The following is a 26576-nucleotide window of genomic DNA, read 5'->3' on the forward strand; positions in this document are numbered from 1 at the left end:
GTGTGTTGCAGACGGAGTAGACATTCTCATGCACCACAAGCATGCAAAAATTAAGTTTAGTGTCAAAGAATGTATCGCCCACCTTAAAGAGAATACGCTGTCATTACTCGTAGCTGACAAACAGGGATCTTTCGTTGTGTTGAAAAAGCAAGAGTTTGAATCAAAAATGTCTGCCGCCATGGGTTCGCTTTTCTTAAAGAAAGATAGCACTTCTCTTGAAAAGGTGAAAAGGGCAGCTTGCAAACTGTGCCAAGATATGAAGTTAGACAAATTGCATCGAAGCATCACAAAAGCAAAAAAGCTTTCGTTGGATGTCTTTTTCAGCATAAAAACCCACAAACCTGAAATGCCGCTCAGGGTAATAGTATCAGAAAGGGGCACCTGGCAAAAAGTTGTGGCCCACTTTTTGCAAGAAAAGCTAGCCATTTTAAATGTTGAAGATCCTTTACTGGTAAAAAAATCGGCAGAAGTCACTGACTTCTTAAAAAGTAACTCGGACAAAGGGTACCTAGCCTGCTCAACTGACATTAAAGACTTGTATTATTCGCTACCGCAGGATGCCCTACTTCTTTGTTTTGAGCAATATATTGACAAACATGGTGTCGTGGCATTCCAAAACACTACCGGGATGACAGCTAGTGGGTTCCTAGAACTGCTAAGCACATATCTAAAATCAACCTTTGTGTCTCTAAAAGATGTTACGTATGTCCACAAAAACGGTGTATGTATAGGGTCATGCCTAGCCCCTTTGTTGAGCGACCTATTTTTAGCCCAGTGCGACAGACTGCTCAAAGCGCGCAATTACAATTCAAAAGTTTGCAGAATTTTTCGATATGTAGATGATTATTTGTTGTTTTTAGACCCTGAAAACGGTTCTTTTGATGAAAATGTCACGGAATCTGTGGGGTTGTTCAGTGAATACCTACGCCATCTTGACGTCACTATAGACTGCCCACGAGATGACCGGCTAAGATTCCTAGATCTTGAATTGCACTTCATGGCGTCACATGTTTGTTGGTCCTACGCCCCGCGAGGCAGTAAGGCCATACTACCCTTCAATTCAGCTCACTCCGAGCTGGTAAAAAGAAGCATTGCCGGTTTGTGCCTTAAGAATGCACTGACAAAATCCTGTGCCCACACTGTGTCGTCCAGTTTCACCAAACAAGTCGAGCGCTTAGAATGTGCAGGCTACTCTCGCGATGTATTAAGGTCCGTGGCGGAAAAAAACTTTAAAAACAATCAAGAATTCTAGTCGTTCTAATGCAATATCCGGTGAGGCAACGCAAGTGCGAGAAAAAGTCGCAGTAATCCCGTACCTGCATCAAATTAGCCACAACATAAAGCGGGTTGGCAAGCGAGCTGGTGTAAAAGTTGTTTTTTCAGCCCCCGCCAAGCTTCTTACAATGTGCCGTCAGGTGAATTCTGAAGCAAGACCTCGAAAAATGTGCACCACCAAGCATAAAGATAGGTTCGTCCCGTGTGAAGATAGCGTCGTGTATTGTATTGCGCTATCTTGTCACAGTGAATATGTCGGTCAGACCGGAAGGTGCCTTAATGAACGTCTTAAGGAACACCGGTACAATGTAGACAGGGCTATCAGTGGGCATTTAGGAATTCATTGTCGGGATTGTGGGTGCCGGCCTCTTTTCAATCACACACGTGTGCTCGCGAGAAACAAAAATAGGATAGCGCGCGAAATCATAGAAGCCTAGGAAATTTTGAAACGTGGTGAAAAGTGTATCAGTGTTGCGTCGCTTGCTCTTTCGAGCAAAAAAAGTGAATTTTTGTCTCAAAACATGTGATATCGATGATGGATTGCTGTTGACTGATTTTGTGTACCTCGTCTGCTCTGTTCTTCCTTTTTTTTCCCTGTGAAAATGCGCATATATATTGCCGTGGCAGGAAAATAAAAAGGCCAGTTGTAAGTTCAGCGCTGTGTGTGTCTCTTCTTTGCTCGTCCTCGTTGTATGCGCTGTGAAACCTTTGGATTATACTGAATGGGATCTTACATGCTTGTGTTCCGTTGAAGAAGTAACTCCGCGTTCCTGATTGCACAAGTAATGACGACGGCGTAACATGTTTGGAAACCATCAACACGTTAAACATGCGGTGCCGTGTAGCAGCGATGTCGCTACTCGGTGGCGGCCTACTACTGTGGCAAATCCGTCAGGCAGGGTCGGTACGTACTCCCTCGGAGTACCGTTCAGTTTATACGTCAATTCTAGTACATTCAGTTTTCTGTAGCACTCACAGGATTTCGTAAAGCATCGTTGATGCACGGTAACGCAGCTGAAATATGACCATTCACACCGCAGCAAATAATTAGGTGGTGAGCATTTAGCACTTTCCATGTTTTGGGAAAGTATTTTGGTCTTATATCCATTTCAGTGCAGCCCACGACTCCATCCGGTGAAAGTGGCGCGGGCCGTACGTCCTCACGTGCTATCTGTTCTTATGCTAACAAACGGGTTTACCCTCCTCCGGGCGCCATCTTGAATCGCACGACCCGCCACCTCTAGTTCGTGGGCATTGCGAATACAGGATGCTCTTATCAAGACGTGCATTCTTAGAAAACCATACGTTATCACAGATATGTGGCAGATATGGCTTTGTATTTAATGGGGATAAATATAATAAGTTCAACGAATTTAAGCACGCAGAAGCAATCGCCCTTTTTACTGTTTCGGAATGGGCGTGCATAGATTCAGCTATAAAAATAATCTTGTTTGCAAACTATGAAGGCGAACGTTGATCTGCAAATTTAGCTCCTCTTATGTGTTGGATTTCCCAGCGCGTTGATTTCTTGCGTAGTAGAAGCATTGTAAAGAAGATAAAAGGCAAGACTCCGAGTCCCGCTTCAGAACTTCAGGAAAAGAAAACACGACCGGTAGTTATCCTTACTTGCATAAAGTCGCACTAAACCTTAAGAAGGTTGCTTCATGTTTAGACGTGCCCATGTCTTTTCAGCGCCGTGTAAACTATTTAGCATTTGTGGGCGTGTAAGGAAAGTTGGTGATCCTAAATGATCCTGCGGTACAAAAACGAAGATCTTTTTGGGGAATGTTCTGTGGGTACGGTATACAAGATTCCGTTAAGCTGCGGCAAGATATACATTAATGTTCGTTTACAGGAGCACGCGCGGTCCATACCAATTCAATTTGTTCGAACCTGCCGATTCATTGCAGGTCTCGTGCATGTGTACTCATGTGTTATTCCACTAAGATCTTAAAGCAAAGTCGCGAAGCAGTTGCAAGAAATTGTCTGAGGCTTAGTTTATCAGATTATGCGGCAGTAGGGTTGGTCGATTAAAATTTTTAATCGATTAATCGTTAATCCTTAATCGATTTAACCTTTAATCGATTAATTGCTTTCGATGGAATCGATTAATCGATTAATCGACATTTTAATGGGTGCTTTAAAACCGATATCTCTTTGTTTGAGAGGCATCGTTCGTGTTTAATATGGACCCAAATCTTTTCATTAGACGCGCTGACGATCCAAAATTCCCACTTTCGAAAGTGTCGACGACGGGCCCCTTGTGTGCAGTGTGCGAAAATTCACACTTTCGCACACTGTACACAAGGGGCCCGTCGTCGTTGGTTGATGTCGCGGATTCAAGCATCTGTGGCTATCATCCCTGGACTATTCGGCAGCAGGTCGTATTTTCTCGAAGCCTGCCTACTCGAGCTCATCGAAACCGGAGGCGCGTTCGGGGACCACACTGGTTGGAAAGTCGCAGTTGAAACATGCAGTGTGGCGGAGGGTGAGGAAATCCCGAGAAAGGTAAAAGAGGGACGAGGAGAAATTAAATAAGACGCTTGCTCTAGTAAGCAAGTCATCTTTTCTCAGTTTGTCGGTTAGATATTGTGGAAGCCCTACATAATACTATAATTGCGGACTGACGCGATCTTTCTTGAGGTCACCTATGCAGAGATTACACAGAAATATACTGGCCTCAAACAGACCATCCGTACAGGCAACTGCGGGAAATAGAAGGAAAGAAGATGACATTTAGGGGCTCGTTTTTCTTTGTTAGACACAATATTATTAGAACTAAGAGACAATATTGCCAAAAAAAAGTATAGGGAGTGTTATTTGTAGTAATTGGGATATAAATCTGAAGAAAGTGAAGTGGACGGAAAGATAACTTGTCGCCGGAAGGGACCGAACCTGCGACCTTCGAATTACTTTTAGGGGCTTGTTTTCCTTTGTTAGACACAATAATAATTAGAACTAACAGACAATAATGCGAAGGAAAGTATAGGGGAGGTTAAGGGTGTATGACAAAGAAAAGCGAGCCCTTAAAAGTCACCTTCTTTCCCTCATTCATGGCGAGGGTCTCGTTCTGGCAGACTTGGTGCCTTCAGGTAGTATGCGAGGGATATTGGTCAGCTGCCTGCTCGTAAAAAAAGGTCACTTGCTACGTGACGCCAAAAGGCAGAAAAAGAGTGTTCCACACTCGCCGCCATGGCTGTGATCGGCGCTGACTAACACTCCTAGGTTTAAATGCACATGTGTACCCTATGAAGTGGACGGGGCATGACCGCCGCCGTAGCTCAGTGGTAGAGCGTCGGACGCGTTATTCGAAGGTCGCAAGTTCGGTCCCTGCCGGCGGCAAGTTATCTTTTCGTCCACTTTACTTTCTTCACATTGATATCCCAATTATTACAAATAACATCCTGTATACTTCCCTTGGCATTATTGTCTGTTAGTTCTAATTAATATTGCGGGAAATAGAGTGACATGAGCTTCTGCCTCCCGGCTAGAAAAAACAGCAGCTGCGCCAGTATACTCCGCACCGCAGGTTTCACCTGATTTTTGCCGTAACACGGCGCCACTCACACCTTTTCAATTGTGCGTACATCCTGAACTGTGAGCGCTATCTAGTGTACCAGACATTACAACATAAATTGCGCGACTGTCCTTTCTTGTCACAGCAGAAGACGGGGGCTATAGCTGAAAGCTGTATTTCTCCCTAAATATGCGACCGTATACAGTATTACTAAGTGCTACAAGGTCACTTCTTCAATAGTAATGCACTGGATGCTAGACGTTCGGTAAACCGACGCGTAAAGTTGCGGATTACATAAAGGGCCTATAAGGGCATTTTCACAATTCGCGAATGCACATTCCTGCACTACATTTTCTCTCAACTAATGGCATCAACTTTCGTGCTTCAAGAGAAGACGAGGTCGTAGTTGCACGTGCTGGCGTTTGTCTATTATGCATGTTCGTGTCAAGAGAGCCGAGTTTACACTTTCCGCGTCCCAGCGCAAGCAAACCACGCTTGAACACTCTGTTTGAAGAACTGACTAGCTGCCATTAATTGGGCTAACTGCATCGTAGGAAAGTTAGCTCAACAATTATGAAAATGGTATATATACCCTATAAGACGGACAGTTGGGCTAGTTGGTATACAGCAAATAAAAGATGGTTACTAGCGTCGTTGTCCTCTTTACGCTAGCAAACGTATCTTAATATGTATATACTGATTACCTAATCATCTCCCCATCACCGTACTTCATCACTCTTTTTGCCCCGTTGCGAAGTTCCCCGGTGCAGAGTAGCAGGCAGGGGCGCACTAGCTCAGGCCACCCTCTCTGCCTTATAATCCATTTTCTCTATCTGTTTCATTGGTAAACAATATTTTATTTGCTAGAGAGTAAAACAGAACGGCACTAAGAACCAGTGAGTAAATAAGTAGCGCATATTACAATGCCGCACTTGCACAAGAAACGAGTAAAATCTGAGGGTTGAATAAAATACAACGAAAGTTACGATTGACACTACAGGTGACGAAAACTATAGTTTTCGTCACCTGCGTAGTGTCAATCGCAACTTTCTCGTTTACCAAATGTAAGCAGACATGCGTTTATGCGGCAACACGGTGAAACAGCGCGGCAAAAAACAAACACGAACAAAATATGCTACAAGACGATGCGCTGGTACGTATGGAATTTGCAGAAAAGAATAAACTTCTCTTTTGAAAGTTGGCGAATCCACATGCTGCGAACCACACGCTTTTTTCTACTGAGCGAAGAAATGTCAGTTGCCCGAGATGCTCAGGCGACAGTAGACACCTCCTTTGGGTCACCACACATCCAGCATGCGAAAAAAGGCGCTCGGATGCTACTGACGTTGCAGGAATTGGCAAATACTCCATTGCAACGTCAAACACATGATCTAGGCCAGTTCGCATGCTGTGCCAAGTCTCAAGTGGGTTCGGATTGGTGCGGCGATCGACTACAGGGTTACTATAGTATGTCTTGAACTGAGAAGGCATTTAGTTCATCGGATCGTACTCCAGTGCAACGCAATTGCGTAGAAGTGCGCGATCGACGGCGTCCCAAATAGAACCAGAAAAAGTAGTTCGGCTTTGCAACTTCCTGCGTCTAAGGATAGCGTTCAGGGTCTGCGTCTCAGGATAGCGGGCCTCGCAGTCATGCGCTCCGGCTAAGGGGCAAGGTTGGAGGGCGGGAGTGGGGGATGCCGTAATCGATTAATCGAATAGTTTTAATCGATTAATTCGATTAATCGAAAGGCACAAGTCGATTATGATTAATCGATTAATTGTGGGCATTTAATCGATTAATCATTCATCGATTTTACCATCCCTATGCGGTAGTAGCTGTGTAAGCGTACCTTCGATCGTCTTGCACAGACATAATTCTTTTGGCAGGATCGCTTTTGACTTTGGATTTATACGCATGTGCGTACTATTATGTATATTGAGTGCTGGTTCGAAAATACACCAGTTGGTAGAGTCCGCATGTACTTGTTCCCTCGTCTCCGCCCTTGTCTCGCGTTGCGCCGCTTGCCTATATTTGCCAATATATTAGGTGCTTCTGCACAGGATAGCACCATCGACAACAGTATTCTCATGGCATTCTTCCTTCTTGACAATTTTACCTTATTTTCTGGAGGATCATTAGTGGTTACAGCTTTTATTTTTCGCTTCTCTGCACTACAATAATTGGAGGCTGCTGGACGGCGGCTGGTACGCTGATAACCACGACTGCAAGGAGGAAAAAGGCAGGAATGAGAATATTTGACACACATTACACAATTGAGAACTTCAAAACCCCCGAGCTGGCATTTTTATTTCTATCCGCCATTTAGTGTATCGTTTTATAGTGAAATAACAGGGTAAACTAAAATGTACCGTTACAGTAAGCGACGACCCCCCCCCCCCCCCTCCGACCCGGCGCCCCGCCGTGTGACCACAACAATGATAGTGATCCTACTTAGCTGCTCTCTACGACACTGGTGCGCTCAGCTCAATACTGAGGCTCTGCGCAAGTGATACTTACATAATCATATGTGGTTGTTTCTACTATCCGTCTTTCGTTCAACAGTGTCAGAACATAAACGAAAGGTACAGAGCGAATGCTGACGCCTGATGACGGCTGCGGGCGTTTCTCTCGGAGCTTTGAAATACATGCAAATATTGACTTGTTGCCACTGCTGACTTTCTGTGCTTTTACTACGATTTTATGAGGAGCTTTCGCTCGAGGAAAGTCTACGCAGTCCTTCTATCCCGCTATCGACGGTATATACGTACGTTCCGCGGTCAACATTATAAGAGATCTTCAATGTGTTGGAGTACGTTGTAGTAGAATAAGATGAAGGTTAACGAAGGTCTGGTATCGAAGCCACAGAAGTACGTCAGCTTCCGCTGCTGGAATAAGCATTGTACACACGCTTAAAATGTACGTGCACTCGCGATGTAGAGGTGGCTGCTGCCATTGTAAAATAACGTTTGCAATAACAGCGACCGTAACGTATTGTGCGGACGGCGAGTGTAAACCAGGTTCCGTGCACCTCATTGCTTTGACGGTAAAAGAGGGAAATAGTCGCCATTCTCAGATGCGTAGCAGCTAAACCGCACCAGTCGCTCTCATCGTCATCCTGCCCCCTGATGATCTGAACGGGGGCGCCAATTCTTCCCGATACGTTCACTCAGTCGGACATTTCACGTCATTTTGTAATGCCCAGTGTTATGGCTAAGCATATTTATTGACAATAATTGCAACCAAGCACCTCTGATGTTGCATTCGATGAACTGTTTTGTAGCGTTAGCTACACTTGCCTAGCCGCAGCCGATTTCGCGTGGTTCCTCATGAGCCGTGCTGCGCATGCGCGAGCATCAGTGCGGAGCCGGCATCTCACGCGCTCTCCGCCACCGCCGGGCGCGGCTCGCCGCTGCTGGTGGCGGAGAGCGGGAGGAGTGGCGTCGTAGCCGGGCAGACAGACTGGCGCCGGCGCGCGCGACTCGCCGCTGCCGCCCTGCGCATTCGAGAGGGGTGACGTCGTAGCCATGGCGCGCGCAGCTATTCGCCTTCGCTGTGCAGTCACCGTCCGACAATGCGCTGGTGCCGCTTGATAGCGCCTCTGACTGGCGTTTGCAGGTGGGTAAGGCCATGGAGAAGGAGAGCGCAAATGCTGCTCAACGGCGCAGAAGAGTCGAGAAGCTTATGTCGCCGGATCCCGAAGTAGTTGCCCGGGAATTAGCGGTCCAGCGTACGAAGAATGAAGAAGCAACCTGACGTTGAGCAAAAATAAATATGCATGTGCCACGTAATACGTATACCGTGTGTGTGTCATTGAAGCAGCAGTAAGCATGACAATCAAGCTAATCCTAGACAATCTGGAAAGCTCAGAATAATCAGCTGAACCTTTGCTAACGCTACGTATATCCTGGCATAGCCGAGCTAAGCCACTGCAAATTTTACTGGCCACCTTCACCCCGAAAGGCGGGAACCAACGGCAGCTCTTTATAAGAAACAGTCATCGCTTCATTTTCACCTCTGTATCTATTGCCGAGCTTGCTTTCATTCTGAATCGAGGATGGCAGGGGAGGTATGATGCGGAGATAGAGTGACCATCGTCCTAGCGCCTCTATCTGTGTGCTCGTAATAGTACGGAGCTCGAAGACTTCATAAGTTCATAAGCTCTAAATGAGGGGACAGAGGCGACGCAGCTCAAGAGCAAAGCACTCCTTCTTCATACTCCTAACTGGTCACTTCAACAAATCCACCGCCCTGAAATCCATCACTGAAATCTGTGTTAAAGGAATCTGTACTCTTTCTAGCCAGTGAAGTGGTTACACACGGTTCACCTTATATATTACGCGCATTTAAGTGCGATAAATATGTCAGTAGCGTTCCTACAACGTAAGCACAGGCAGGATATAAAGAAAAACACATGTGATACCATCAAAATATATCACGATAAATGGAATCGAAACACCTCCTAACAGAACGCATAAAAGATAACATGGCACAAATATTACATTAAATGGATACATAACACACAATAACAGTGCATATTCTAGCTCTAAGCAACAGAAAACTGGCAAAGATCAGTTAGACATTTCCACTCTGATATAGTACGCGGAAGAAAGGAAAACTGAAACGCGTTGGCTTTAGCAAAATACGGGGTTAAAGAATGGGCGTGTATGCCTAGTGGACACAGGAGATACATATGCACGCGGGTCAAGGGCTAACTTAAGAGTAACAAGAAGATCAGAAGAAGGCGGGTTCTTTTTCGCCGTAATTCAACTGTTTCAATGTTGTTAGCAGTCATGAGTTCAGTCGGCGAGTCCGCAATTTTAAACTTAGAAAAAGCAAACCTAGGAAATGTGGAATAGGGGAGGACATGCTGCTTAGGATTCATCATGCCTTCCTTATGAGCCACGTCAACTACATAGTATCGGCTCTTAATTGGACAAAATCAGAAAAGAGTAAGATAGATACACTCATGCGCAAAAGTATCAAGAAAGTGCTCGGTATACCAATTACAACCAGTACGGAAGCTCTTATGAAGTTAGGGGTCTATAATACCATGGAGGAGCTAGCAGAAGCACAAAGGATGGCCCAAATTATCAGATTATCTGGAACTAAAACAGGAAGGGACCTGCTACTTGCCGCAGGCCTGCAACCCGGCATTAACAAAGGCGAGGCTATTCAATTAGATAGTCAAGTCAGGGAATCCTTCATTGTTGACCCATTCCCAAGAAACGTCCATCCACAATTCAATAAGGGTCGAAGGCTTGCGAGGGCCAAAGCACTCCTGAAGAACCCAGTAGGTACAGAAGCCTTCGCAGACGTAGCCCGTCACGAGAACGCTTGCAGATTTTCGGTCGCTATAGTCGACCACGAAGGAGACCTTCTCTCGTCAGCCTCACGTCGCACATCACTGGCAGAAGTAGCTGAACAAGTAGCTGTGGCTATGGCACTACTGGGTCCGAAACGCACCACCGCTTACACTGACTCACGAGCTGCCGTCAGGGCTTTTCAGTCGGGTCTACTCTCAAGAGAGGCCGCGAGGGTCCTTAACGGCAGGCCCTTGCAGGACGTAATTCACCACATTGTCCGGTTCCCGGCTCACATGGGTCCGGACGAAATACCGGGCCAACCGAACCCCAATGAGATCGCTCATAATCATGCGCGAGGATTCGTATGCCGTGGCGATGTGGGGCCCTCTAAAGGTTCGGAACAGCTCGAGTTCGGCGATCCACTAGTCACCTTTCACGAGATTACCTCGCACTACAGGGAGATTAGACGGGTGTTTTCATCCCCTCACCACAAACTCGGTAGAGCACAATCTATCACGCTGAGAATGCTCCAAACGGATTCGTATCCTTCAAGGAGCTTCATGAGTAGGATACATGCGGAGATAGATTCAACATGCCCAGACTGCGGTGACGTTAGCTCGTTGAAACACATGCTAAACATCTCATACTCTTCCCTCCGGAGCAAATAAATGTATTTTCTCTCTCTCTCTCTCTCTCTCTAACAGTTTTTCTTTGTACTGCTCCCAGTTTTTTAATGTTACCTTTATTAAAGGGGTCCCATACAACACACGAGTATTCTATTTTTGGTGTTGTGAACGTAAAGTAACTAAGTAGTTTTACGTTAGAAGGAGAATTTCTAAGTTTATGTTTTAGGAAACACAGCTTGCGCATACGTTGTATATGTGTAAGTTCCAAGATTGGTCACTAGTTATTGTTACGCCTAGATATTTATAGTTATTAACCTGTTGTAGTGGTGATGATGAGTCGAGGTTATAAGCAAAATGAAGAGGTGTTTTTGAACGTGTTACACAAAGATAAACAGTTTTTTGTGCGTTGAGTGTCATGCTATTGTCATTACACCAGTTTAGTATATTATTAAGACGTAAGTTAATTTGACGAAAGCTAATTTGACGAAAGAGCACGCAATCATCCGCTAACAGTCTGATTTGAGTTCCTGGTAGTACTGTGTTTACAATGTCGTTTACATAACTAAAAAATAATAACGGCCCCAGAACACAACCCTGTGGCACGCCTGATGTTACAGGAAGAGAGCTCGAATTGTTCCCATCTACTGAAACAAACTTTGAAGTGTTGATGAAAAAGGGGGGTGGGGGTAATGCTTTGAATTTTTCCGTGTTGCGAACATTTGGACTACAGCAAAACTTGAGGTTCCTGTATAATAATCACATCTGTTTAGGATTTCTGGGATATCTAACAGTTCATCGCAAATAAATGCAGCTTGACAATTTTCAGCGGTACTTTGTCGAGCGGCTGAATAAATATTTCTGCGTTGATGGAGTGTGAAGGGAATTTGAGCAAAAAACCACGGACATGAAAGAAAAGTGTCAAAGACATCAAACATTTTTTTTATCATTGCTCAAAGATAAAACCGGCCGAGAGATTCTTCAGGCTTTCTTCTTTCATAAGTGCGCTGACATGTGTGTGTGGAAAGGCAGTCGGGGAGTTTACGTAAACTTGAAATTGATTATCTAACCGCCAACCTTTATTTAATCTTAACCACGTGTCCGTGCACTATAAAGATATATTCGTTTCCGTCAATGAAAATTCCAGCTAATAGTCGGCGCTTGCCGTTTTCATGACCCTGGTTTTCTGACCCAATGCCCTTGACAACGGATTACCAAGTCACCCAACGTTCTGTTTTTCTAAGTTGATGGAGTGCATTTGAAAGATGCGTGACCGTTTTTATCAAAAAAAGCAATATCTTGAATGCAATGCCCGATTGGTGCTTTGGTAACAAAGTAAAAAAGTCTCACCTGACGGCTCCGGTTTGATCACAATGGTAGTAGAGCGCGATGACGGTTGGAGCACGGTCGATGTAAGTGGCTCAACAATTCCCACGGACGGACCCACCTCAAGGAGCACATTTTCACCTTTATGATAAAAAATTAATTTGCATTATACATGCTTTAGGTAAGCGTAATGCACCTTACCTGGTGTCTGACACCAAGTATCCTCCATAGACTTCATAATGCTAATTGCCCGTTGAATGAAACACGGTCACAACTACTGCTGCTGTCGATTAGACACACTGATGGAAAACATTTCACCTATAGCGCCACAGGCAAAGGTTGTACAGTATCGGTTTGTGAAGACGAAGGCATCTGCTTTTCTGGATGTTGCATTACCTTGTCGCAACAAAGGTGACTTATTGACGTATACATGTTCAGTCTATGCAGTCGAAATGATCAAGACGTAAAAGGCGATGACGAAACTCGATCAGTTGTGAATTGTCATAGCCGGAGGTGTAGAGCCTCTGTTGCAGGAAGCCCTAGGCCCTAGCTGCATTCAAAGCCCTGTTCACAAAGGCTATTTCGCCCTCAGGTATCAAACTGGAGCCCTCGGCCTCCCCCTACTGTTCTGTTAAACAACACGTTACAGATGTCTTTAATGGATATGCTTATTAAAACGTACGAAATAATGTGCTCCTAAGAAGAAATAACGCGCATTTCTCGTGTAATTGCTCGCACTTAAGAGTGCTAAGCGATTAACCTCCTTTGACAGCCCATGTGGCGGATCTTGCTCTATACAAAACCGAAGAACATTGCAAAACTGGAGTGTTACAGAATGCCGTCTCAAAGCATGACAAAATTTCTCGCTCTCGTTATACAGAATACTATATCAGGTCGGTGTTACAAACGTGCAGCCGTGGCACGAACACAGCCACAGCGATGCCATTGTGTTTCAGTCGCTGCGCACCGCACATGTAGCGGTACGTTGTAGCAAGCTTTGTAATGGTGTATTCTGGCGCTGTTAGACTGACAAATGTGGTCCGATTCATTCTGCAGAACAAATGAAGGTACTGAAGGATATGTCACAAAACGCTATATTTCAACAAGGCACAACAGCCTTCCATGTTCTGTATCAGGGAGAAGCGTTTTCTGCTTTGCATATGGATGTTATACATGAGCAACTAAGATTATTGTGGAGCGTAACTCACCGAACACTAGCAGACCACTAGTGAGGATTGCAAAGACGAATCTGTGCATGCTTCATTCAACAGTTCATGCTTTCAGATGTAAATATAAGACAGCGTGAGACATCGAGGTCCTGGTGAAGGTCTGCATACAGCAAGGTAAAATGGTCACAAAGGGTCAGAACCAGCGTAAATATTCCAGGGTGTTCATTCGCCTATGTCTGCTGATTATAAATGATCTTTGTCGTCATTAATCAGACGTGCAGCTCTGTATCCTATGTTATAGGAGCTGGTGCGTCTTATTACGTAGATATTGCAGTTATTGAATAAATCTTGGCATCCCTTTCACAAGGAAATGTGAAAGTTCGAAGGCACTTTGTGTATTGAATTACGTCCTTACCTGTTTGGTGGCCGCGAAGTACAAAGCGTGCTTTTCAATCGCATAAAATGAGCGTCCGAATCCGGTGAAACAGCGCTTGACTCGGAGATTCTGGTTAATTTTCACTACTTGCGTTTTTCACGAGCACATGTCGACATTCCGCAGTGTCATAGAGGATCGATCAAAGCTGTGCGAGGTAGAGGGAGCCGTTTTCACCAGCTGCGGGCAGCGTCGTAGCTGCGAGGTGCAGTTGCGTTGACTGAAAAGAGGCAGGAAAGGGAAGAGCAGGCTGGGGTCGACAGAACGCATATACAGCGCATTTGTTGCATCCGGAGCAGCAGCTGTGTTCCACTGTCGGCGTCACACAGGAATATGGTTTGAACATACACAAAACAACACAAAAACACTTTACCCCACCAGGCAGTTCGTGCCATGGCAAGTTACTAGCCACGGTTTTGAGTAAAGCAAATTTCTTTGGCAAATTTATGGAATAGAAGCACTTATTGGGAGCACCTGGAAAGTACATAAGACGATCGGAGAAAGTGAAGATCTTTTTTCCTTAATGACTCAGCATGAAAATATAACTAAGTAAACCGGTGTAGCCACTTAGAATTCATAACTAAATAACCCAAAATAACATGGAAAACAGAAGTGGCAGGAAGCGCCCGAAAATGAAGTTATTGCATCTTATTCTAGTGAGTGCGTAATATCGACTGCCTCAAGATTGAACGGAGTAGAGTAAAAATGAAGAAACCTGGCGAAGACGAGAAGATTTACAATACAAAACTCTAGCGCGATGTTACTCAAGCATCACCTCAATATCCTCCCGCAAAAGAATCAGATACATTTGCATGACCCACCAAATATTTTTTTCATTTGCGGTCGCGCTTTATTCGCATGTTTCACGGCTTATTGGTGGCGCTACGCGTCGTGCAACATGGCGCCCAACTAAATTATCGCGCCGAGCGGTGCTGCTACATGAAGTTGAAAACTCGCTTCCGCTCCCGTTTTTTTTTTTTTTTGTAACCTGCAGCCGCCACTTCGCGACGCGGTAACATCACTGTACCCCTAATATATCGTGGCTGTCGTCTCCTACGAAGCCTCCTCCGTGCAATGGTGCACACAGCAGATGCAGTTACTCCGGAAAAGCGCTTTGATGCGTGGTGCCATTCGAATGAATTCGAGGGTACGCACGCGGATTTAAAAAAGAAGAGAACGTCGACTCGCAAAAGAACAACGATCACGCTCGGGCAACGCCGCACGTGAGAAATCCTGGCCGCTGGCGGCGATAATCGAGATGGTGCTTCCGCCTAGCGCCGTAAGGGGGCTCGAGGATCTGTAAAACAGGCGAATATCCAACACGAACTCCCTAAGCTTGAGACGTTAACACTGCGACCAGTAATTCGTTTCATCACTACCAGATGTTCACCCCCCCCCCCAAAAAAAAGTGGCAATGCCGTCAGTACAGATTACTGCAATGACCATGTATTTGTGCATCGGGATGTGGACTTGGATTTTGAAGCCTTCGCTGCCTTCCATGCGGTCCAGAGCAGCCCAAAAAGGTACGTGTTTCATGCCGATTTCCAAGATATTGTTCAGGATTAGGACTCCTAGATCGTGAATTTTGTAAGACGCCAGGACCTCAACTTTTCTCAAGATGGTCGGGCAGTTCAGGTTCTTAAAGATAACGTAAAGATAACGACGAAAGTCGCGAGCGTTCGTCAAGCTTTCAAAGCCCCCGACCGTAAAACGCAACTGCAGCGGCCAGAAATTCGGCCGCGCTTGCTAGAGACGTCGCTGCCAAGCACCACGTTGCAGAAAGAACTGTTGACGGTGCGCGTCAGTGGACCCGGAACATCCTAATTGTCAACCTGCCTAACTGTCCTGGTAGACGGTAGTAAATCATTCTTGTGGCATGTTCAGCGTACGACGCAAATGTCATCAAGGCACCTGACCCCTTGGCAAAAATCTTTCTGATGTGACTCTCGGACGGTTCATTGTATGCGAAGCATGCACCGACATAGAACACCGCGCCACGCGGACTTTTGAACAAATTATGAATCACGAAGACGTCAGAAGCGACGGTGCCGGGGACATCACCACAATTCACAATGTGGACAAGCAGCCCGCGTAGTCACTGAGCAGCCTTCTACCCCCAGCATTGTCCACAGATGCTTCGCCGAACCAAATAGGATGCAGAGCCACTACGACTGACCACGTTAAGGCGGCCGCTTCCACGTCCCACCCTGCTGTACAAAGTGGTGCATAACGTGGTATCTGTTTTGTTGTAACTTCAAGAGCTCCTAAGAGGCCATGGAGTGCTATGACTTTCTAATTTTCAACTAAAGTGAAATAAAGTCAAAGCACGTTTCTTATTTTCTCTGTTTACCATTCATTTACGTCCTTCACACCTATGGTATGTCGTAATACCTTATACAAATTATATATTCCTTGAAAAGGGATTGAAGCACGACTTGATGATAAAAGAAAATCAATTCCCAAGAGCAGAGGCATCTGGCACTCGAAATCGACGGGTTGGTCTAGGAAATAGAGCGGACTGCTAATGAACGTTGTTTTGGTACTGTTTGATACCTGAAACAGAACGGTTTGAAACTCAAAATGCTTGTGTATCGAAGCTTTCGGGCGCACTTTACTTGCTCCGCAAGCCCATGTAATGACGCCGCCCACCAACAGGCGCATGATATTGCATCCTGAGCCCACAGCCCAATATATGTCGGCATAGGCGTGCGCAGGATTCACCATTAGCGGAGTAGAGGGGGGGGGGCAATTTTCATCTAGAGTGCTCCTACTGGGCAATCGAGTCGAGAAAGCGTAAATGCATATACGGCCCGAGCTGCGCGCGTGTGTGTTGGTATGTGTCGGTGACTCGGTGCGCGTGCGTGTGTTTCTGTGTGCGGTACGCCAACGTGTACTAAGGAATATCGATAAATCTATGCAGGAGCAAAATGCCGACCATGCTCCAAGGCAAGGCTGTCCCTAACGCGAAAAAAAGCACAAGGTGATGCGTACCACTGCTGCGATACGAGCCAGTCACAGCTGAAACAATAACTTGAAACAGCAGTATAGGAGACTGCAAGTATGGGTGTCAAACCCGAAAGCAAAGCTTGCCGATATGAAGAAGCAGTATAAAGCCGTAAAAGCAAACACATTTGAACGGAGCAATGAGGCTATGTGTCCAAAGCAAAAAGAAGGAGCGCTCCTCTTATTCCGTACTTTCAAGCGAAAGAGTACTAGGAGAGCAGAATTTACTCAGATTACCTTTTTATGCGAAAAAAAAATACTGCATTTCGCGAATTTGTGGCTGAAGCTAAGTTCATTCGTGAAGCGAATTAGGGACTTCGCTGTAACGGTACATAGAGTGCGTCCAAAAAACGTGGTTTTTTCGAGGATGCGTCTTGCGAAACCCCAAAACCGGCTTCGCGCACCCCCATTGAGAACCACTGATCGAACCACTCCACTAAAAGAAGCTACTAGTGCAGCAGAGCGCAGGTAAGCGTGTTTTCTGGAACATGGAAAAGTAATTATCTCAAATTGAGGGTAGTGCATGAGATGAAGATGTCATGTTCTGGGACAAGGTTCACCTTGTCCCAAAACATGACATCTTCATCTCTCTCTACGGTGCGCCAGAAAACAAGGCGCACCGTAGAGAGAGGTTGCTGGGTATCTACAAAAAATGATGGCATTGTTTGGATATGAAATTGCAGGTGAAGACGTCAACGTTTCCTTTAGTCGTAACGGCCCTTTCTGCTATCCACAATTTCCATTGTGCCCTGCATGACCCGGCCACACTGGAAGCCCACACTAATCCTGCCACAACCTTGAACAGCTTTGCTCAGTCACCCAGCCAGGTCCATTATTTCCATCTAATGCGTCACAAACTCTAGGCTCTGTAGATGGCTTCACAGCTCGAGCACGAATGTGCCGACAGCGCAAAATGGTCCCCAGAGGTTCTTGTAACAGGGAGTTCGTGAATCCGAGGCGTTCCTGTTGCTACGACACCAGGTGACCCCGTGGCGGTCAGACATCGCCGTCTAGATTGTCGAGCGGGTTTTCTACGGCACGTGGCAAGCCACGGGACCAGAACAAGGGCCACCCGCCAGCCACGACGTGGGCAGATCAATATCTTCCTGGTCGCATTTGGAGGTCGCCTACCTGTTGCCTCTGAAGTCGCCCCTGTGTACGACTGCTGGCCAGACTTGGCTCCTGGTCCGCTCCAGAAGCATCACCCGCGGCCAACGAGTCCGCCGCTGCGGTCTATGCAAGCATCGGAACAACCGGTGACTTTTTTCGAATGTCCTGCGGAACTTGCTTTAGTTAACTTGCCTCGCTTGTAAGCAATAGTTTGTTAACGTGCGTCAAATTTCACTTGGCTTCTTGCATTCGCTTGTTTTTTTTTTCTTTCTCCTTTCGTCTTAAAAAGTTCTACTTTGTTCTGCGAAAAACTGACTCGTTTTTTCTTGATCTGAGGTCCTGCCTCATTCGAACAGACGAAACACTAAACCTACATCACACATTACTCTCACTCCGGTATTCTTAAGTTTCTGGGTATTGATAGCTTTCCGTAGATTTCCTTCAGGTCTAATCATGCGCATGCGTAATATGTGCTTCTTGCGCCTGTGCCCTTTTTCTCCAGGGACATTCTCAAGCAGTGCGTATAGTTTTTTTGCGTTCATGTTCTTGAGATGCCTTTGTACGTGGTGCCTGGACAACAATGTGCTCGACCCAGAGTAAGAAATGGGAAGAAAATTTACGATTGCCACGAGCGCAGTTTGCGAAGCACATTTCAATTCGCTTCATGACTTTCCGGAATTCGTGCACATTATAAACTGAAGAGGTGTAGGGTGACCACTGTATTGCTTCAAAATACACCACTGTCCCGAAGGTGCCGCTAGGTGTTTTTCGTCTGTGCACGCAGCGGTCCGCCTGAAGCTAGCCTAGCTCGGCAGTAAAAATAGCTTGATGCTGGCCCTTTCGCGACGACTGTCTGGGGTCACAACCTTAGTTGCCACGGAGAAACCTTCTGCAGCACAATATGCCAAGGTGTACCAGACGAAGGTAAGCATATTTTTAGGAATGAGCGGTGTGGATGGGCCTTCACTAGAAGCGCTGTGGAAGTGGCACCTTGCGATAAAGTAATGACATTTCTGCATAAACTGCGACAGTACAGAGGCAGCATACTGTAGTAATTAGCACCTTTTTATTTCCATCGATGCATTATGATTGCTAAAGAAAGGAAAACAGCACAAAAAGACTGAACACGAGGAAAATAAGACGCAGAGATACGGGGCTGTGCGTGTGTCTCCTTCGCGTTCCGTGTTTTTAGGCTGTGTTTGTTCACTTTGTAGTGATCCAACTCACCCAAGTGCCCATTTTAGGTATGTATAATCACTTTGCGATTTCGGGAATAGAAAAGGAAAATAACTCAAGCGAAATCTGGGACATTTACATTACCGTGACAGATTCACATTACCATGACAGCCCGCATAGCATAGCTGCATATGCGGGCGCATATGAACATGTGTCTTGGTGTGTGTCGCACTCGCTGTTCGCGCGTGCTTCTGTGTGCGGTAGCCCGCATATGAACATGTGTGTCTTGGTGTGTGTCGCACTCGCTGTTCGCGCGTGCTTCTGTGTGCGGTACGCCCACTGATCTCCACTAGGAGGAGCTGTATGGCGCATCGAGCACGCAGGCGTGAAGCCACCGTTTTTGTCCCGGAAGCCACCGCCATCACAGTCAATTGCTGCCGGCTCGAGAGCTTTTCTCTTCTTGAAAGAAATGCCTGCCTGTACAGCGCAGTAAACTGTACCAATCGACCGGAAAAGTTGTCAGGGAAGACATTTCACGTGTAGGTACCTCTAAGTTGCATTACGTTTTATGCATTTTGTACGTTGCAGCACTCCGCCGTATTCGGGCGATGTCGGCACCAATCTAGTAACGTTGGTCGGCACGGCGTCTGTCATCTTTCGTGTAGCCTTCGTCGGCGTCTAAAGTGAGGCGTAATCGCAGAGTTTGAAAAAAAGAAAACAAAAACGATCATAACAACAGCTGCCACCCGAGAATATTTGAACTGCGCGACTGAAACGGACAGAAGACGCCAGCTTCCGGGACAAACAGGGGACCTTCCGGTGGCTTCACAAGCGCCGGCCTCGCAGAGCGGGGATGCGCCGTCTAGCCTTTTAAATGGAGGTCAGTGGGTACGCCAACGTGTGCAAAGGCCTATTGATAACTCTATGCAGGCGCAAAATGGTGACCATGCGCCAACGCAAGGCGATCCGTACCACTGCTGCGATACGAGCCATTCACCGCCAACACAATAACTTGAGACAGCAGTATCGGAGACTGTAAGTATAGGTGTCAAAATTGAAAGGAAAGAAGCAGAACAAAGCCATAAATAAAGGCAATTTGAACAGAGAGTAATGAGGACATGTCTCCAAAGCAAACAAAAGCAGCGCTCCAATTTTTCTGTGCTTCCAAGTAAAAGAGCACTAGGGGAGTGAAACTTAGTCAGATGTCTTTTTCTTTTTGTTTTGAAAAAAAAAACTTTTCCGCGTATTCGTGGCTTGTCACAGCAGCGCATCAATATGACTTGCAAATGAAGAAAATACTCTTTTGAAGTTCAGCGCCTGCGTTGTGTGGGCCGCCATCTTCCAGTCATTACTAAATATTGCGCTGTGTTTAAGATCAGAATTGGATATCAGTGCCTGTTCATGAGGGTAAAAGCCTTAGGCTATATAGACCAGAACACAGCAAATTCCATGCGCATCGCCATATTTGCATCGCGCGTCGCGCCATCTATCGCTCACGCGACGAAGCAACATGCGCGGGCTGCCACACCAGCAGACGCCACACAGAGCAAGCGTGAAACTCCCGAAACTCAGCCCGTCGGAGAGCGTGTTTCGCGTCTTTTCCAGCCTGGACATTTCCGCTGATTTTATTGGAACATCAAAAACATCTTGCTCATCCCAGTCCACAATGTGTACAGTACGTGCTGAGGGGGTTGCGGAAGCAACCTCGTCAGATACGTACGCTGTTACATTTTTAAAAAAACGTTCTCGCTGTAGTACCAGGCCCCGGAAAGTCTCAATTTCCAGCGATCGCCGCAGAGGGAGAAAAAATCGACCGCGGCGAGTTCCAGCTTCAAACACCGTGAGTGGATCTACTAACATCTGCGTTAGGATAACATGGCGACGTTGGGTCGCCCTTTCCGGAGGTGCACTGAGGGACGGGGGCGGAGCCACTTTGCTTTTTGTTGTTGTTTGTTTCCTGACGCCATTTCCGTTTCCTTTTTATTTATTATTATTTTTTTGCGCGGAGGGGTTGCACGTTGTTATTGAAGTCAAGCTGTGCGGAGCGTGGACGCGCGATTCCGTAGCCTAAACGGTCACGCAGCGTGGACCCGGCAGCGCCGACGGGCTGACACGGGCACATTTGATCGCAGGTTTGGTCCCGACTTAGTCGGAAGTGCTCTTGCATGGTCACATTTCATCGCGATTTGGCTAACCTCCGAGCCAAACTCAATCCGTATGGGCCCTGATCGCGACCAGGAAAGGGTCTGAGAGCAAGCTCGACGGCACGCAGAAGTTCGAGCCGTCGTGGGGACAGGTGTTATGACACTGAAGTTCAGTTATACACAGCTCGCTGGAGGCGTACGTAATATTCCTAAAGATTCTCAAGCCTCTTGCGTTCCCAAAGAACCTGTTTTGGAAACCGGACGCGCTTGATCGCTGCCGGCCAGAAGTCAGCTGAGTTCAGTAACTGGAATTAAACTGAAACTGCTGGACGAGTTGAAGTTAGTACTTTAGTGAGAATGCGTCCAATGTCGACCGCATCCTGGATTAAGCGTTATACGTATACGACATCACGACATCGTTCCAGTATCACACACAGTACCAGGTTGTTTTGATATAAAACACTGGAACGGTGGCCCGCGGGCTGGTCGTATGTCGTATCCATTCTTCAGTCGGGCGTCGCAGGCAGACGAACAATAAATCGATCGAGCAATGTTGCAGGACCAAAAGCGACAAACTGCGCGTCAATGCCAGAGAGCAAATTGTTTTTATTTACAAAATACTGCAGACCCGAGTTAGGGCTCGCGCAGGAGGGGTACACAAGGTTTTACACAACTACAAACAGCAATTCATCGCAAGTTATGAAGGCGCAAAGATGTATGCGTGTGCATATATTTATATAAACACAGCATGACACATCAACGAGCATATTATGATTATGCCAGTGACAGTAATGCTCCAAGCAAACTCAGATTACAAATGATAGAAAAAAGAACAATCCTAGAGTTGGACCACGGAAGGAAAAAAGGCACTTCATATATGATGTTAATGTGTAGACTTAGTCACTGCTCTGATGCACACAAGTATGGCAGTTATCAGTGTAAAAATCTAGTTTTAAAGAATGACACAGAAATGCAATGCATTGGGAATTATTGGACTCGATTTTTTACTGTAACACGCTGGCCATAGCACACCACAGGCAAGGTGAACATTTGATTTTAACAATTTGACAGCTGCACATAACATTGAGAAACACCAGCACTGTGAAATGGAGAAACAGAAAACAAACCACGACATTTCAGGGCAACGAGTGAGGCACACTTGCAAGAAGAAATATATATACTCAAAACAATGTGTTGTTGCATACCAATAAAGGCTTCTCGTAAACTGTTGCGCGCGAAAGACATTACAAAGCATTTTTCACACAGAGGTTCGCGACAGCTCTCTTCACTAATTTCGAGTGGGCTGACCTGAACGGCAGAGCACGTTTATTGGCCCAGGGTTCATAGCCCCAGCATACGTGGCTTCCTTCAAAGAAGAGCCTGATATCTAGAAAACAAATGCTATTGTGGCTAGGAAGTTCATAATTAGTAAGGGATTCAAGCAACTCCTAGCAACAGAAAGAACGCTTTCTGATTCCTGATTAAAAACTGCCGGGTCACATTCTAAAAGAAACAAAAAATCATCAACAAATCTAAAAGCCCACCAAATGGACCAATGCTTGAACCAGCAGATGACACGGCTTTTAGAAGCAGGGTATCCGAAGCTCTTAATCATGTCGGTAGCGGAAAAGCTCCTGAGGAATCTCAGGGCGTCTCGTGAGACCTTCCCACTTCCCGAGAGGATGAACAAGAAAGGAAGAAGTTCGCGGTTATTCCGTGTGTCCACCAGGTTTCCCAGAACATTAAAAAGATCGCCGAAAGAGCAGATGTTAAAGTAGTGTTTTCGGCTCCACAGAAACTTGCCAAGGTGTGCAAGATGACAAACCCAAATCGTAAAGATAAGAAAACCTGCACTAAGAACCATAAAACGAAATATGTGAAATGCAATGAAGGCCTCGTCTATGAAATTCCGTTAACATGTAGTCGTTCTTACGTAGGACAAACGGGTCGTTGTATGAACGACAGGCTTCGTGAGCACGCCAACAATGTAAAAAACAAAACAGAGGGATGGCTTGCAATTCATTGCAATAATTGTGGCTGTATCCCACAGTTTCACAAGTGCAACATATTCGCAAATAGCAACAACGAAATGTCGCGTCTCATCATCGAGGCTCCCAAGACCTTGGGCTTAAAAGAAAAATGCGTCAGCCAAGCGTCCATCTCACTTTCCGACAAGGAAATCGCGTATCTGTGTGGCACAACACGTGTATATTGAGTGGACCGTGTTGTGTTGTTGGTATGTACTTGCTGCCATGCGCATTGGGTTTTGACAGGTATATAAGGTCACGTCGCTCTGCTAGTAAAATTTGTTGACAGTCTGCGCTCCGTGTGTGCCTTTTTGTGTTCCCTGTCTACGTCTTTCGCGTGCAACAGTTTACGAGAATGACAAACCAACAAGCCCAAGTCGACACCCTTCTTAAATAAAGGCTTGCACAACTTGTGGGAACACGAGAAGCTTGTATTACAAGGCAGTGTGCCAAGCGTGAGAAGCGGTGCAGTAAAATGGTTTCAGCTGGAAGTATGGCTGCCTCGGACGACCACATGACATGCCATGCTGTTAGGTTTTTCATCTATGTTGTGCTTGGTTCATGCTGGCAGTGGTGTTACAATATGTAGCCATTGTAGTTGAGGTGAATATTCTGTGGCCGTGCAGATGCCAACTTGATGTATTGTGTTTATTTTGACCTTTGTTAAAGAGACTGCCAACCAATTTTTACGTTACCCGTTTTATTTCATGCAACAGAAAGCTTACTGGTCCGAGTGTATAATCATGGAATGGTAACACAGAAAACGCTATGAAACATCTTTTACCAGAATTTTTCTGTCCGCAGTGCTGACAAAGACACACACGCAGGGCTCGATAAGGTTACACTTGTTGCTGCAAAAGCAGCACACCTTCTCAGTGTCAACTCCTTTTACTTTATGAGCACAAATTGTAGTGTGCCTGAATAGCAGCAATCTGAAAGACTCATTCACACTGTGGCAAGGCTTGTCTCCTGGTGACACAATGTGCCAGTTTTCATGACTTTCAAAGGCAATTTAAATGAACACTAAAGAGAAACAATGAATCGGTTTAGATCGATAAATTGTGCTTTGAGAACAATAATGTCGTTCTTTTCGCCATCATAGGTTTATTAATAGAGGAGAAAATCAAGTTCAAAGTTTCATTTCTAAATCTCGCGCCGAAATCTCCCCGCATGATGTCACGGATTTCATAGTGTACTTATCGTGTTTTGGCGCCATTGGCTCAACAAAATTACCTCAAACTTGGTATGTTAAGTCTATGGCCCCTCAGAGGACGATTTACTTCATTTTTACCGATTAGGAACTACATAAACTACATAGTCCCAGTAGGTGCCGTCAAAACATGTGACGTCACGGCGAATGGTGTGGAAACCCCACATTTTGTTTTTGCTTGTTTTCTCACTTACTAAGCGTCTTCTCGCAGCAAGCGTGGTGTTTTTGGGATTGCGAAAGAGTACTTTACTAATATGAGAAAAATCGTTTTGCCCTTTAGTGTCCCTTTAAAAAGACAAATTCTACTCAAATCGCAAAAAGAATGCTCAATTACATCACTATATTTCACAATCATTCCACTTCCACCAGTGTCTTGTGATACGTTCTGACTGGTTGTCAGTCCCTTTAAAATATTTGCTTCACTTTAAAAAATAAAATGCATAAGCACAATACATTGCCAGCCATAGAACTATCGACACAATACAATAATTGGCAGTCATAGGGCAGAGTGAAATATTTATACATTGGAATATCGGATGCCTTTTTTTGTCATGGTCCTACTAAAAATGCATCAGTAAGGGGGTGGGTTGGGGGGATTCAACTCCCCCCCCCGAAAATTTTCGGGGGGGGGGAGTTCAGCTCATTTTGCTTGCGTATATATACACGCACATATACACACACGCAGCAACATACATGAAGTATGGTTGACCCCCCCCCCCCCTGAAAAAAATCTGTCGGCAACGTTCTACTCCACTTGGTTTGGAGGCATAACGTATGCCCGCCGCAGGTTATCGGCTCTTGCTCCAACTTTTCCTTTTGTCCTCCAGTGTTCTTTGTTGGGGTGAATGTACTTCTGTAACTTCCGCATTCGCATGTGTGAAGTGGACTCAAGTTTTCTTTTTTTTTGTCCGGAGCACCCTTTAGTGGGAGAGGACCTTAAGCTGAGGCCACGGCATGCTGGAGTTCCCTCTTGTAGAACACCACTCAGCTCATCCACTAACTTGAGTGCCTTCTCTAGGCTCTCCGCATTGTTGCAGTAGTGAACAATGTCCTTGCATTTTTCTAAGCCTGACAAAATCATTCTTCTTTTGTGACCCATACCGCTTTTCTGGTGCCTTGGAAGGTCACAAAACAACTCTGGTCCAGCATCTAGGAGAGGAGCACTTTGGTCACCGCTCTCCTCGTCTCCTCCACTGTGACCAGGTGCAGCATCCATTTCTGTGCTGCGGCTGAGTGAACTGGCTGCTACCGCGCCATGGCTCAGTCCAGTGGTCAGTGTCAGAAGAGGGCCATTCCTGTAGCTTTCAGGAAGGTTGTCAAAACCCCAGCCTTGCTGAAAACTAAAAACTGCGCAAAAATGTTTGCACGGCAGCTGGTGCTTGATGAAATCTCTGCAACTGCAAGAAGGCACGATAAAGCTCACTACGTAAGTCTCCCCTGGTAATGTTTGGGACTGCACTATGAACGTGCCATACTCTTCGCCTGGTGTCACGTCACTTGCCGAAAACTCAGCAGCGTGTTGAAGTCTTTGTGAGATGTGCTTGATCACTGCTGGTGGTCGATTGTGCAGGTAAGACGGAACTGATGCATGAAATATCCTGTAGTCACTGGTAGAGGTGACGTTCATAAAATTAAATTCCTTTTCACAGTCTGGAAAAAACTGGCTGGTTAGTACGTCAATGAGACCTGCCAAGCTGCGTCGTCCGGAACAATTTTTTAGGTAACATTCCTTAAGCTTTCTGTTTTGGGCCTCCGTTCCGTTGTTCGTCGTTATTTGAAGATCGGTCATAAAGCACTTGACCCAACTCTGTTTAAGTGGCAGCCACTGGCGGGAAAAATAATGTTGGAGCTGCTCACTGTCTTTCCAGGCAGACGAAGCTTGCAGGTTGTGCAAGGCAGCTTCATATTCTTCTTCTGTCGCAGCTCGAGCAACCTTGCGCAGAAGAGGTAGTGCTTGGTGTTTGTCAACATTATTTTCCTTGCGAGTGCACAACCTTTCCCAGGCTTGTTCACGGTGAAGGTCGCAAATCGCAATGTGTGCTTCGGGAAAAGCTGCCTTGATGGCATTCATTTCTGTGACACTGCAGTCAACCATCCAGTACTTAGGATTCATTTCTGGGCACCACTGTTTAAATATCTTGAGTGCTTCTTCAATGTGCTGGGACGTTTCAAACTGCACAATGAATGCGCCCACAGTGACGTAGGCTACAGGGGTGCGCACAACAAGAAAAAACAGTGGCAACGCGTAATCTGTAGTTT

General features: G+C 45.9%; 1 protein-coding gene across 1 annotated transcript; it reads left to right on the plus strand.

The window, feature by feature from the left end:
* The first annotated feature begins 256 nt into the window (after positions 1-256).
* Positions 257-26268, plus strand: LOC119391559 (uncharacterized). The gene is made up of 4 exons (XM_049415323.1): positions 257-488; positions 696-814; positions 22762-23090; positions 26241-26268. Exons 1-4 carry the CDS (start codon positions 257-259, stop codon positions 26266-26268), a joined length of 708 nt encoding a protein of 235 aa, XP_049271280.1.
* Positions 26269-26576: the final 308 nt, after the last annotated feature.

Source organism: Rhipicephalus sanguineus, chromosome 4 (assembly GCF_013339695.2).
Source record: "Rhipicephalus sanguineus isolate Rsan-2018 chromosome 4, BIME_Rsan_1.4, whole genome shotgun sequence".
In the NCBI taxonomy this organism is placed as follows: Eukaryota; Metazoa; Arthropoda; class Arachnida; order Ixodida; family Ixodidae; genus Rhipicephalus; species Rhipicephalus sanguineus.